At 38.0% G+C, this 15,321-nt stretch overlaps 1 protein-coding gene across 1 annotated transcript in view; it reads right to left on the bottom strand.

The window, feature by feature from the left end:
• Window positions 1–7,591: 7,591 nt before the first annotated feature.
• The window catches only part of LOC122071630 (endoribonuclease Dicer homolog 4), a 130,743-nt gene continuing 123,013 nt past the window's right edge, over window positions 7,592–15,321 (bottom strand). Inside the window, exons 22-25 of the mRNA XM_042636010.1 lie at window positions 12,773–13,099; window positions 8,417–8,666; window positions 8,175–8,289; window positions 7,592–7,999 (exon numbers count right to left, since the gene is read on the bottom strand). Coding sequence (XP_042491944.1) covers window positions 7,822–7,999; window positions 8,175–8,289; window positions 8,417–8,666; window positions 12,773–13,099 — 870 coding nt within the window. The 3' untranslated portion in view covers window positions 7,592–7,821. The remainder of the gene's footprint in view (window positions 8,000–8,174; window positions 8,290–8,416; window positions 8,667–12,772; window positions 13,100–15,321) is intronic.

The raw sequence follows: 15,321 nt of genomic DNA on the forward strand, positions 1-15,321 counted from the left end.
AATATTCCGGCTATAACCAGATCCCAATTGCTTTAGAGGACCAACATAAGACCATTTTTATATGTCCATATGGAACATTTGCCTACAGACGTATGCCCTTTGGGCTTTGCAACGCCCCTACTACGTTCCAACGATACATGATGAGCATCTTTTAAGACATAGTCAAAAAAATTTTAAAAGTATTTATGGATGACTTTTTAATTCATGGGAATTCTTATTCTAAGTGTCTTCACCATCTTTTCCTAGTTTTGAGAAGGTGCATATCTAAGAATTTGGTTTTGAATTGGGAAAAATGTCATTTTGTAGTTAAATCTAGTATTGTTTTAGGCCATATAATATCCAAGGAGAGAATTAAGGTACATAGAGCCAAAGTGGATTTAATTGATAATTTACAACCTCCTCAATCTGTTAAGGACGTCCAGTCATTTTTAGGGCATACTAGCTTCTACAGAAGGTTTATTAAGAACTTTAGTCAGTTAATCTGAACTCTCACTTCACTAATTGCCAAAGATCAAAGTTTTGAGTTTTCTAAAGAGTGTCTAGAATCCTTCAAGCAACTTAAGAAGGAGTTGACCAATGCACCCATTATTCAACCACCTGTTTAAAATGAATCTTTTGAACTGATGTGTGATGCTTCAGATTTTGTCATAGGAGCGATTTTGGGTCAAAGGATTAATAGGATGCCCATTGTCATTTACTATGCTAGTAGGACCCTAAATGATGCATAACTCAACTATACAACCACTGGAAAGGAATTCTTAGCTATTATGTTTGCGCTAGAAAAGTTTCGGTCTTACTCAGTTAGATCACCAGTGGTGGTGTACACTGATCATTCTACTCTTAGATACCTAGTTTAGAAGAAAGATGCAAAGCTCATCTCATTAGATGGGCTTTACTTTTGCATGAGTTTGATTTGAAAATTAGGGATAAGAAAGGAGTTAAAAACTTAGTTGCAGACCATTTATCCTGGCTTCCTAATTCCTTGACTATCAATTCTCCAGTCAATGAGAATTTTTCAGATGAATAGTTACTTGCAGTGTCCAGTGAACTGTGGTTTACTGATATTGTCAACTTCTTAGTTTCAGGTGTGACTTCGAATCATTGGTCCACCTAAGATAGGTATCGTTTTCTTTACCAAGTTAAGCATTTCTTTTGGGAGAATTCTTATCTTTTTAAAGTTTGTTCTGACCAAATTATCAGACATTGTGTATGTGCCTGATTATGAGCAACACTCACTCTTATCTTTTTGTCATGATCATACATGTGGTGGACATTTTGGACCTAAGAAGACTGCTGTAAAGGTTCTCCAATGCTAATTTTATTGGCCCACTTTTTTTAGAGATGCTTTTGATTTTTGTAAGGCTTGTCCTACCTGTCAGTCTTTTGACTATATCAATAAGAGAAACATGATGCTTTTCAACCCTATTTTGGTAGTTGAGATCTTTTATATATGGGCCATCGATTTTATGGGTCCATTCCCTAAGTCCTTTGGGAATTTGTACATACTTTTGGCCATTGATTATGTTTTTAAATGGATAGAGGCCACACTTTGTAAATCTAACGACCACAAAGTGGTGGTCCAGTTTCTCAAAGAGAACATTTTTTCTTGCTTTGGTGCCACCACGTGCAATAATTAATGATAGGGGTACTCATTTTTGTAATCATTTTTTTTTTAGGCCTTAATGAAAAAGTATGTGATCACCTATAAGTTATCGACCCCTTATCACCCCTAAACTAGTGGTAAAGTGGAGGTGTCTAATAGGCAGATCAAACAAACTTTGGAGAAAACTGTTAATCCTAACTGTAAGGATTGGTTCCTTAGGCTCATTGATGCCTTGTGGGGCCATCGGACTACATTCAAGACCGACCTTGGTAAGTTTTCCTACTGTTTGGTGTATGCAAAAGCCTATTACTTACTAGTTGAATTGAAGCTGGGCCATCAAGAAGCTCAACTTTGATTTGTTTGATACGAGAATTCATCATAGGCTCCAACTATATGAGTTGGAGGAACTTAGGGATGATGCCTATGAAAGTTCTAGGATTTACAAAGAAAAGACCAAAGTCTTCCATGATAAGCACATTCGCCTAAATTTTTTACAATTGGTGATAAGGTCTTATTGTACAACTTTCGATTGCACATTTTTCCTGATAAGCTTAGATCCCAATGGGATGGCCCATTCATTGTCCTTAATGTATATCCTCATGGGACTGTGGAGATTCTGAATCCAAGAATATGGGTAATTTCGAAGGTTAATAGCAGCGTTTAAAACTGTTCCTCGAGTTTCCTACTGCTGCTAGTGAAGAGGTCATGGATCTCCATGAACCTCTTTGCACAGATGACTGACTTTTACCCAGGTATGACCTCCCATTGTCTTTACTTTTAATTCTTTCCTTGCATTGAGGACATTGCATAACTTAAGTGTGGGGGAGGGAAATCAAATTTTTTTTTCCTTCACTTGTTTTTCTTTTGTTTTTTGAGCTGGCTAAGGATGAAATTCTACTTTAGCTTTTGGTTAATGATCATACTATTCAGTTGCTTGATATATGATGTAAGAATTTTTGATTAAGGTACCCATCTTGAACACATAAAAACCCTATTGAGAAAAAAGAAACAAGCATGTGTCTTGAGATGGGATTCTCTTTTGAAAAATAAGAAACCCCTATTTTACGGTGTTGGACCATATGTAAGTTTGTGGGTACTTTGTACTCTTGATTTGGAGTTGAGACCTTTTTTATTTTTTATTTTGGCATGTATTGACAAATACACAATTTCAAATGAAGTGTGAAAGTGACATAAATGAAAAGTAAGAGTTGATTTCTTTAGAACTAAACAGGGCATTGCGCCTCAGGAAACGTGGTATCTTGATCGAAACTCTTAGGAAATAAATTTCTTAAAGAACTCTAGCATCACTGTCTATGTGGGCATATGCAAAAAGCAAAGCTACATAGTAACTTGGCTGTCTGATGTTTGCTCTACCATGTCATTTAGGCCAATAGTAGTGGAGTAGGTTAGAGTTATTATGGAAAAAAAAGAAAAGAAAAAAAAAACACACATACACACACACAATAGGAGAGTATGTGTAAATGTCATCAATGCCTTGGTAATATTTTTGGTCAAAAAATACTCCAACGCCTTAGTTTTGGGTTTCCTATTATTTCACAAGTGATTTTGCTTTTAGATAATGATGTTCTGGAAGAGACAATGTGAGTTCCAAATTAAAGAAACATGCTTTTGCCTAAAATTGATATGGGGTAATAAAAATTCAAGTGTGGGGGTTCCTAGATCAAGTGTAAGAGAAATTATCTTTGCTTCGGATTTGTATGGCCCTTACCTTTAGTCAAGGTTAAGATTTCGTTTTCTTCTAAATTTTGGGTGTATATTCACTACAAACACCCACGAGACACAATTTGTCCACTAGGGGTGACCTAGGGGTTTAAAGGCTTGTTGTACATGCTAAATGCAACCGTGATTCCTACGAAAGTGAGTTAGTTTTATTTTTATTCTTTTTCTTTTTGTTTTACTCGAGGACTAACAAAGTCTAAGTGTGGGAGAATTTTGATGAGTACATTTATGTGTGAAATCTAGGGTAGTAAAACATGCATTTTACATATTTAGAATGGAGCTATCTTGGGTTTTACTCTCTTTTTGCAGGTTTTATATTTTCAAGGCATTAAGGATATATCGGACTCTATATCTCTAATTTTACACATAAAGAGGTATTGTTTCTTTTCATGGTTGCGAAGATGACGAAATTCTGAGTAAGATAGACATACTCAATTAAAAGTACAAATCCGTTTGGTCATCCGTACAAGTGATTATTCTTTTCGAGCCAGAAAAAGAATAATGGATTAGAACTGAATCGAGATGCAGAACCAGCTCGTTTGCAGTTGTCCCAAGTGTACAAAGAATATTTCAAATGCCAACAAGGATCGATAGACCACCCCCTTGAGTAATTGAAGATTCATTTTTGTTAACAACAACTACCTAGCATAGTTGGTGAGTTGTGGTGTGCAAAATCCCTTCCTCACCAGGAGGTCTTAAGTTCGAATGTCTTGGTTGCTATTTTTTGGATATTTTTTTGGAAGATTTTCTCTCTCCTACTTAACACAATCTTTGGTCTCTCTCCCTATTTCTCTATAAATAAAAAACATTCAAGGGGAGACCACGACTGGTTATTATTTTTTGTGCTCTCTTTTTCTCTCTTCTTAGGCACAATTCTATTTTTAGGGTTTTATCTTTTTCTCTAGTTCTCTTCTCTAGGTTTAGTTTCTTTTTAGTTCTTCTTACTTTTTGGTTAAACACTTTTGTAATGGAGTTTTAATTAATGAATGCAAGTCTTTTATGTTTATGGTTTATCGTATTGTAATTTAATTCTCTAGTTCAAGGTTTAGATCTAGGTGATAAGATCCAAGCTTTGAAGCATCTCTGTTCGAGTTCAAGTTTTTCTTTCAAATTTGTTTTCTCTAATACTAACAATTTCAGATGGTTTATTTCAGATCTGATTTTTGGTACTGATAATTTTTCAAATCTCAATCAAGTTTTCAAGTTCAAGTATTGAAGTTCAGATAGATAGGCTTCTCATAAGTCTTCTCTCCCCCCTTTCATTCTCTTTCCTGACTACCATTTCCTTCTTAACTTAGGTTTTTAATTTCAGTCTTTACCTTATTATTTTCCCTTTCCCCCAAGGTCATTGGCTAGATGCATGTGTTGGTTTTGCCCCTCTCTAGCTATGGACCATCCTTTTATTGCGTTTATTTTCAGTTATTTACTTTGCCTCCCTTTCCCTAAAGCTAAGTAGTGAAGCCCTTATAAGAATTACTCTCTAGTCAAGTAGAAAAGCTTGCATTATTTGTGGTGCATCCCTCTGGCTAAGTAGAGAAACCTACTTGTGTGCCTCTCTCTAGCCTTCGTCCCTTTTTTATTTATTTTATTTTATTTTATGTCATCACTTCTACTTTTAGTCATAATTTGTTAGTTTGGACACTTTTAGATGCATGTGTTTGAGGGCGGTGGTTAGAAGTAGATCACCAATATCAATCGTTACACTTCCGCATTACTAAAAGAAGCTTAAAATAAAGTAGTTGCTCTCCTTGTGTTCGACCCGTTAGCTACACTGATCCATACACTTGCTGTTACTTTTAAATTTCAAACAATTTCTATTCTATTGAAATTATCTGTTGCTAGAGATCTGACTTAGGAATTGGAGAGTTCCCCATCGAAATAGCCTAGTGCTCCCTTGCTTATTCTTTTGTACAAGTCTAGCGTAGAAGTGCACCAAGAAGACTTTTACTACAATAGAAAACATCCTTCCCACTTTAAAAGAAGATGGCTTTGATTAAGATAGGGAAATTTTATAATTCATCTTTCTGGAGACACCTGTATATTCTCTTTATTCCAGGCTTTGTTATTCCTCTCTTACCCATTATGATTCTTATTTTGGGGTTAGTGACTTTTATAATTAGAGATAGATGGAACATGAATCTTTTATCCTCTTGTATCCCCTCTGCGGTAGTGACTAAAATTTTATTTCTGACCCCTTCATCCGAGGTTGATCGATGGTGGGTGTTTTGTCAAAACAAGTAATTCTAACCTTTGAAATTGCTAATAAATTCATTTATTGGTGCTACTAACTCTGTGGAATCTTAAATAGGTGTGTCAAATCATCTCCTGACTCTTGGTGGCAATTCTATTGGAAACTCAAACTCCACTCAAAATTTAAATTGTTCTTTTAGAGGCTTTTACGTAATGAGTCAATGACATTCTCGATAAATGGATATATGTTGAGGCCTCTTGTGGTTTTTGTAATTCTCAAGGAAATCATATGGCATGTGTTTCTTTCTTGTGAGTTTTCTAAACACATTTGTGCTGCTAGGCGTTGGGGTTTAAGAAGGGATTCCCTCTCTAGCTTGTCCTTTTTCTCCTTATCTTTTACTTCTTCTTCTTCTTCATTTTTTTTTTTCCACTCTACTGATATCTATCTCAAGGTGATCTTCAATGGGGTTTCAGCGTCTTGATTATTTCGACTTATTTCATTTGGTCTCACAGGAATCAAGTTTTTTGCTTCTCATATTAATCTTAATCCCTTATCGGTCATTAAGAATATAAGGCGCTGAAATTTTTATTTAGATTTTTTTCCTAGCCCCACTAATTGATATTCTAGTGTTTGCCCCTCATGCTTATTTTTTTGGATGGGAACACTATAGAAGGGGGGAAGGGAAGGTAATAGCCAAGAGACTCAAAATCGAGACCTCAAGAGAAGGTAATAGTCAAGAGACTCGAAATTGAGACCTCCTAGTGAGCCTGGGCTTCGCACACAACCGGCAAAAAAATATTGGTGTACACAGACAAGTTCAATTGGCACATTGCAGAAATTTGGTGTGATTCAAAAGAGATGCTTTGTAACACCCCAAAGCTTTAAAATGCATTGTGCCATGTTAAGGAGGCTAGAGGTTATTAGCTAGCCCAACAATCTCTCCCTAAACGATGTGGGACTAAAGTTTGCACTGCTGTTGGGATCTGCTTTGATATCATTTGTAAACGCCCCAGCCCCATTAACCTTACACAATATTGTCTTCTCTGACCACAAGTGACTCAAGACTTTAAAATGTGTTGTGGCATGTTAAGGAGGTTAGAGGTTATTAACTAACACAGTAATCTCTCCCTAGGTGATATGGGACTAAAGTTTGCGTACTCATACCAATCTTTCAAACCCCTTGGTACTTACTGTATTCTTAGTGGGAACACCTCACCGATCTCTCAGGTGGGTTCGATACTTGCCATTTTCTTAGGTCTCACATGCATAACTTGTTTTAAACTCAAGCACCCATTTGTGGCTGTGGAATTCGCTATCTAATTTTGCAGAAATTTGATAAGAGCAACTAATTTTTGCCTCACACAGTCCAACGAAGTGGCGCTTTTGTTTAAGCAATTAGCTCATGTTACACATGGTAAATCTAGGATTTTGATATATGTACAAAATTTGTATGTACTTAAATATATTGATTAATGGAATTTTCCTTTATACATAAAAATAGCTTTTTGGCTTCCTCGCCTTCATAGGCAAGCCTTGTGATATCAACTATCAGTTTAACAAGTGAGCAGCAGCAGTTACATGCTAGTTCAATTAGTAAGTCTTGTTTTAAACTGCCCCGTGTTAAATTTCAACCTCAAAATCATCATTCACCCTCCCATATAATGACATAACCTTCATGTATATTAAAGCATCCCCTTTGAGGTCTATACACCTTTTGATAATCTCAGATTTTTTATAGTTGGGCCACCCTCCAGCCAACTTTTGGCCTTTCTTTAATGCAGGCTAGTTTGTTAGTTTTGCCCTTTCCAATTTTCTTTTCTCCTCTAAAACTATCATCAGTGTTTTAGAATTTTGCCTATCCACATAACCCAAAAAAAAAAAAAAAAAAAAAATACACAAAACAAAACAAAAGGTTTTCTACGAATCTGTGAGTAGCATGGTTTGAGGAATCGGATTGGAATCGTTCTTGACCAATACTAATTCTTGGCCTACACCTTATCGGTGGATCGAAGAGTAAACTAATCCAAAAAATAGTTTTTTAATTGAAAGCAAGCATATTGGGTAAGGCATTTTCCCTTATAACACCATCAGTTTTTTTTGGTGATAAATAACATAATTAGTTACTATTAATATATTCCCAAAACAAATAGTTATAACATTGTTAGCTCTATTCACAGACCAGAATTACAGAATAAATTTGGGTTAACCCTTTAATAGGGAACCTTCACCCCATATGGACAATAGTTATCAGGCAAGATTCCATGTGTACAGAGATCCTATTTTTTTCCTAACTAGATGAGGCTTCTGTATTGTCCTTCGGTAAGTAGCCTTGATGCTTCAAGTACCACAGTGCCCCTTCTGCTGCATTCTCTGCTGCAGCTTTCTTGCCTGGCTGTGGTGCACCAAAACACTCTAAAACAGTTCTTGAAGCTTCTTCCATTTCAACAGTTACCTTGAAGGTGAACCTGAGTAAATTCAGATTGAACACTTACTGACAAAAAGAATCACAAGCATGAAACAAATGTGCAGGAGCCAAGAGGGAGGATGATCAATTCATTGTAGGAATACCAAAACCAGATCAAGTTGTTTATAAGAAAAAAATTACAACAAATCTTCACAAGCATGGGAAAATGAACTCACTTCTTCAGGTGGGATGGTCCTTCCTCGTTGCAGCATTCGAAGGCAGGGGCTTTCCAACAATTAATGGTACACATCTCATACAAATAGGATTTAGCAGACCCTATGCATGGAACTCCTGCATGAATCAAGAACAAGAACTTGGTAAGAACTGACTTTGAAGATAGGAGTCAGCTGTGTGTTTTGAGTGCATTGTGTGACTTGCAAGCTAAACGTCAGAAATCACAACAGTTACTATACAATACCTGGGAATTGTGAATTTTTCGTAGAGCCACTGTTTTCCCTGGTTTTGCTACTTTCCATCCCAACTTCCCTGGTTTTGCTAAGATGCTTTCTAGCTGGGGGAGCATCTTGCATCTTCAAGGCATCAAGATCAATGCACTCAGGAACAACCACATTAATAGGAGACTCATCGTACCCAATAATTTTGGCTTCCTGTTTGCTATTTGCCTCCAAAAATTTCTCTGTTTTATTTTTTTGCCGATACCCTAGTTTCTGCAAAGGAAAACATAACTAGCTCTTGATAACCAGACATGTATGGGAACAAGAAAATCTAGATTCATACAAGAGGGTCAAGAATAAAAAAGACCCAAAGCTTCCTAGCTTGAGGACGTGACAATTTTAACTTGGTTCAATTTCTAACAAACAGCTAGCAGTGACTGTAGATCGATAAATAGGTAAAATGTCTCCGGGATTCTCCTTGGCTTGTTCTGGCAATGAAATCCAGGGCTCCATGGTTTTTTGAAGCTGATTCCTCTATGTGATATGTCATGGAGTTGTTCCGCAAATTAGGTTGTAAAAGGAAGCGGATTAATCCAAACCAATTACTAATTGATTTTGGTTCGAAAAATTGAAAGGTTTCGATTTACATTCATTACATCTTGAACCAAAGCAATACCGAACCGATTTACACCCTTTAACATAGTTAACAAAAAAAAAAATGTATCATTACATGGAAAAAGGATATTAAGGACCATGAATGATGTAGAACTAGATTTGGGGTTTGAATGGGCTGTGGGAGATATCTATCAAAACCTGAGCCAGATAGATCAGAACAACATTCCTACCAAACCTGGATAGTTGTGTTGCCCAAAAAAGCACATCTGAAGTGAACATTAAGGAACTAATCTCCATTCTCCACCAATGGCCTCTCGGATTACAATTTGGGCCTCACTTCAAGAGATATCGATGTGGGGCCGAAGGGATTAAATTATTTGATATAAGCTACATATGAAAGGTCAGGATCCTCCAATTGGAATCTTTGCTACGAATTAGCTGGCCAAAATAAATGGCCCCATGACTTCCAACTGAACCCGACTTATTGTCTACCACAGACCTTGGGAAGAGGTACAAGGTGGATACCTTAATGTGACAATTGACATAAATAAAACACACAGATACATCTAGCATGCAAGTACATGAAACTATATTGACCCTACATAGATCGGACCACATCCAAACACTGGTTCTGTGCCGCAAACATAGGATAAACCATACTCATATTCAGTCCATTTATTTAATTGGATATCCGAGTCAAATATCCACTGAATGATAAACCACACACACACACACACACCTCCACTGTACTAGGCCTTAATTACAAGCCACTCCCCTAAGTTGTGCAACCCAGTGCACAAGGCTCCCGCTACTGCAGGGTCTTGGAGGCTTCGGACCTCCCCTAATTCAAAAACATAGTTACAATCAGCCCCTCTCTGTTAGCTGTTCACTGTTAAGAGGTAACTTCATCCTTAGGTGTAGGATGAATTTACATTTTTACCCTTCTATACAAAACCATAATTTCACTGGCCTCCCACTACTCGACCATCTTCTTCGTATCCATCGCTGATTCTCTAAGGAGCAAGCTGCCTGACCTGCAACTTTTATGGAGACCTTCGAATCTTCACTGTCGACCTGCAAATCATCCCTGATTGCCTCCTAAACCACCCAACGACCTACCAACCTCTTCAAAGCCGTTTCGATTACCTGTAACGCATGCAGCAGGTGAATTCTAACCGATTCTCCATCTCAGTGGCCATGGTATAGTTTCATGACTGCTTCTTGAATCTTGGGCCGACCTCCTGCACCACCATCAGTAAATCTCTTCAAACCACCACCACCACCAGCCACTGCCCATATAGAGATCTCAGTTCTGCATGATTCTATTGCCACAAGCTGCTGCCCTTGTTTGTCTCTCCGTAAGGCAAGCCCCATCTTATCTTGACAACTCGCACTACCTCCCATATGTCCCTGATATCTCCCACATCAATCCTAGTCTCAACCTGCTTTCTGCATCCCAACCTACCTCCCTTTATTTCCCATAACACCCCTTCGCTTCTTACAACCACTGCCCCTCCTGCAACAACACAACCCATGAACAAACCCCATCTCTCCCCCCTACAAATCTGCACCCCAATCCTTCTGTGAGCCCAGTTACATCTGCAAATCCCACCTTGTTCTGCTCTCTCCCTGCAAACCCAGGCAGACGTTATAACGCTTAGATCCCACTAAAACAAAATGATAGTCAATTGCTAAATTTGGAATTTGGGCTTGGGAGAATGAACGCCCCCCCCCCCCCAACACACCCAAAAAAAAAAAAATTGCCTAAAACATCAGAGAGCAAGAACTTCCCATTAGCATTTCTCTCTTTTTTCTCTCTTGTTGATTAAAGTCCATAAGATATTACACAATAGAGAGAAGTGGACAAGAAAGGGGGCCCTGCTATTATGGTTGAGTTCCTCATGACTAACAACAACAAACTCAGCCTTATCCCAACTTAATGCGGTCGGCTACATGGATCCGTGCAGAAACAAAATAGGAGAAATGAAAGTAAAAGGAAAGAAGCCCTGCAACAAGTCAGGAAAATCTCAACTAAATGGGACTGGATGCAAGAATCCTTGTCCTTCAATCGGCTCTATCTGAGGTCATACTTGAGACATGACCTAGACACTACATGTCATTCCTCATTACTTCTCCTATGGTAACTTTAGGCCTACCCCTAGATCTTTTAGCTCCTTCAATCAGGATCATATCACTCCTTATTGGGGCATCCCCAAGTCTCCATTGGTTGGACATGGCCATACCACCTCAAATGACTTTCTCGGAGCTTCCCATTGATTGTGGAAACTCCCAAATCAGCTCTAATATGTTCATTCCATACTTTATCCTTCCTAGTGATATTTGCTACATATAGCTTCTTTATATGACACTTCTTAACTGCCTAACATTCAGCTCGATACATCATAGCCAATCCTATAAGATTTTCCCTTAAGCCTTAAAGGGATACATCGGTCACAAAACACTCCGAACATTTTTTTTTCTTTCTGGTTTCTATACAAAATGGAGGATCCTTAGCTCAACTTCTAACTTTCTTTCTCTCTCGTGGCATCTTCTTGTTACTCCTCTGGTTTGCTCCTATTGTGTACACAAAGTCCTTTTTCTTTTCTTAGCACCCTTGCTGGATTTGGAAGGTGACGAAGATTATGATAGTTGAAAGGATGTGACAGAACCAGAGTTGAGAAAATTGAAGAAACGCTAATGTGAGGGGGAGATCTGAGGCTACACAATAGGTCTCTGCATAGGAGAACATGATCTCTCTTCCCTCCGAGAAACCCCCTGTTCGAGTTGCACAAGGATGCAGGGGAACAAGAGACCAGTTGGTGTGATCTCGATTTGGAAGATCCCGACCGTAAATAGGACAAAATGCCATCAACAAGAATAGCACCTTCCATATCTGCTTCACCTTCTAGGTCTTCTTCTTCCGGGAGGAACTCAAGAGATGGATCTTTTTGAAGGATTTGCTCTGGCAAAGGCAGCAGAAACAGTAAGGAGAAGTTCTGGTATTCCATCTCCTCTCCTGTTGAAGACGAGAAACCTCTATCAACATCTTTCACTTTCTCTAACTCGAACTCGAAAGAGAGAAAACCTCCTCTGTCAGCCTTCAGCCACGGTAAGGGTTTGGATGGATTATTTGGTATAGGATTAGTGGGGATTAAAATTGTCATTGGTCACTGCCTTCTTGGAGGTCTTTCCTTCAAATAAATCAGAATCCTTTCGGAATAGGCTTTCAGAAACTCCCACCCCCCCTTCCCTCTCTCTTTCTCTCTACACGTAACAATGTAACAAACCTGTGCATGGTAGGGTCTTTGCTATTATTAATAGATATAAGAGCTTACTTTCTAATAACATATCGATAATCCCATAACAAAGTATAAAAACATGCACATGGTATGGAATCTTTTCTATTATTAATAGATATAATAAGAGCTTACTTGCTTATAAAATATTGATAATGACAAGAGCTACCATATTTGTAGATCCCTTCAGGTAGGGGCTAATCGATTACTCTCCTATGCAGAGGTATCGATGGGATATGAAGCAGAACTGGACAGAGGGGATGGAACTACCGATCTTGGAAATGATAAGGGCTTGGGGAGAGACGCTATGCTGGGGGGTTGCATATCTCGTTTAATGGTGATAGAAAAATCTGTAGGTATTGCCTAAGGCCTACCACGTGTTCATCTAGAAATAGAGAAAGCATACTTGGAAATAAGGAAATCAACTATATTAAACAGAGAAACAAAATAGTGGAGTAAAAGTTTTACTGTCAGTTTCAATAATAGTTGCTTTGCAGCCATTCTCTTAGCAGCTTCCTTGTTGATATTTCTCGCACTACCACTTGAAGGTAAATCTTCTCCAACGACATGCGCTTCAACTACGAAAGCATCCCTGGTCTCTGAACTCCGAAACTGCAATTCCCAGTTAAAATGCTGGCAAAGTTCCTGGACCTCTCTGACAGGATTAAACTGCAGGCTTGAAAAACTCATTATTGGGTCCACAAAGGACAGCATTAGTCTCCAAACATGGTTTAAGTCAAAACCAGTGTCAAGAAGAACAGCACCAACGCAAGATTCAACCAAATCACCGAGAACCTGAACCAACAAAAGACCAATCTCATGTGATTCAATATAAATTCACAGCTTGGAGAATAATTATGATATTACGGTAAACAACACATTTCATTTCAGAGAATGGTTGTATTGTAAAGATTAGTACATCAAGTGGAAAAAGCAAATAAACACACAAAAAGAAAAGAAAAGAAAAAGAAATATAATAATATAATCCTAGTGCCATTTGATTGCAAATATGATCAAGAATGCAGCAGGTCTCTATTTTTCTTTATACTCAAAGAATACAAGATAGAAAGAAATCTCCCACAACTACTCTGGTTCCTTAAGGAGAGAAATGGAGGAGCTTAATTATTATGGAAGAAACATATATTTGTTTGTATTTGAGTTTCTTGGGTCTACTTCTCCCTTCTTAGGAATGACACTCTCTGGTCTACATAGTTGTCACAGCGCCAAGGTGAATCAAGGCGGTGGAGAGTTGTCTAAGTGCTTAAGCGAGAAGGCGGCCGCCTTAAGGCGAACAAGTGTTATATTTTATTTTCCCTATTTTCTAACATTATTTAGTAAGCTATATATATATATATACCTTATATCATAAAAAATCAACATTAAGCCACATCAAGTCATTAAAAATCCATATTTAGCCACATCAAATCATAAAAAATCAACACCAAGTCATATTAAGTTATAAAAAACCAACATTTAGAGAAATAAATGCTCTTGCTCAATAATAAGTTTGACTGGTCAAATGATTTTATTTTTACATGAGACTTTTTGTATTAGTTATAACATAAAACCAGTTTTCCAACAAGTTTAATTACTTAAATCTGAATTGTAATGACAAAGTTAAGCTCCGGTCAAACTATTTTAAAGTGCGAAAATGCTGTTAAATCAACTGAATGAAAATAATTTTATGGATATCAAAACAAAAGATTATTTTACCGGACTTTTGATTTTTATCAATATTTTAACACGATAGGATTTATAAAATTTTCATAATTGAGAAAAACCCCAGCATTTAAAAGTTGAAAATTGCCCCTATAACTAAAATCCAATTTTTGTTCTTGGACTGGGGGGGTTGACTTTTTATCATTTTGGAATTTAATTTTTAAACTATTTTTATTGGATTCAAATAGGGGGTATTTGCTTATTTATGAATAATATATTAAGTAAATGAAATAAAAAATATAAAAAATATTTACTTTTGCAACAAGGCGACTGTTGCCTAGGCCCCAGGCAAACCGCCTGGATGCCAAGTCATCGCCTTGGTGATGCCTTGACAACTATGTTGGTCTGTCTCTCCTACTGCTGATTCCTCTTGGGTTTGGCGCAATATCCTTTCCTTCAGACCTCAAGCCCTTGGAGCCACCACTAATGTAATTGAAAATGGCTCTTCGACCTCTCTTTGGTTTGATCCTTGGCATCCCTTAGGTGTTCTCCTCTCCATTTTTAGTCCCAGACCATCTATTCCTCTAGGCTGAATAAATCAGCTAGGGTTTCCTCTAATATCTCTAGGGACCCCTGGTGTCCCCCTTCTTCATCCTCCCCTTGACATCTGGCTCTCTCTCCCTCACCTTCCCCCTAGCCACCGTGGAAGAGGATGAAAAGATCACTTGGCTTCCCCTCTCCTGCTTTTTCTTTCTCCTCTGCCTTGCTTTGGGATTACATTCGATCATCTAGCCCCCTTGCTCCTTTGTACAACATCATCTGGTTCAAAGGTCACATTCTTCATCACAGTATCACTACTTGGCGTGCCATCTCAGAATGTCTTCCTATCCAGTCCTTCCTTATCTACCGTCACATATAGGTTTCTCCTTGTTGTTGTCTCTGTTGGAATGGAACCGAAGACATCAATCACCTATTGTTTGCTTGTCCTTTCTCTAACTCCATTTGGAAGAGGGTGTTCCGTAATTGCTATCCTTACACTAGATATGACCTTCCTTTTAGTAGTGATTGGATTTAGATTGATATGACTTTTAGGGGTCCTACCATTTGTGACTCTGCTAGAAAACTTGCTTTTTGTGCTACTAGTAACCACGTCTGGATGGAGCGTAATCTTCTTAGATGGACGTCCAACTCCCGATCTTACGATATGATTTGAAAAGCTATCTACTATGATGTCTGCTCCAAACTTGCTCTCTCAGGAACCATCCAGTTAGAAACTCCCCAAGGAACAACCTCATTGTTGTCTCTTGGGGCTTACCTTCTTCTATATTGCTTCTTGATCCCTCCCCCGGATGATGTCC

Source organism: Macadamia integrifolia, unplaced genomic scaffold (assembly GCF_013358625.1).
Source record: "Macadamia integrifolia cultivar HAES 741 unplaced genomic scaffold, SCU_Mint_v3 scaffold_38A, whole genome shotgun sequence".
NCBI classification, from domain to species: domain Eukaryota; kingdom Viridiplantae; phylum Streptophyta; class Magnoliopsida; order Proteales; family Proteaceae; genus Macadamia; species Macadamia integrifolia.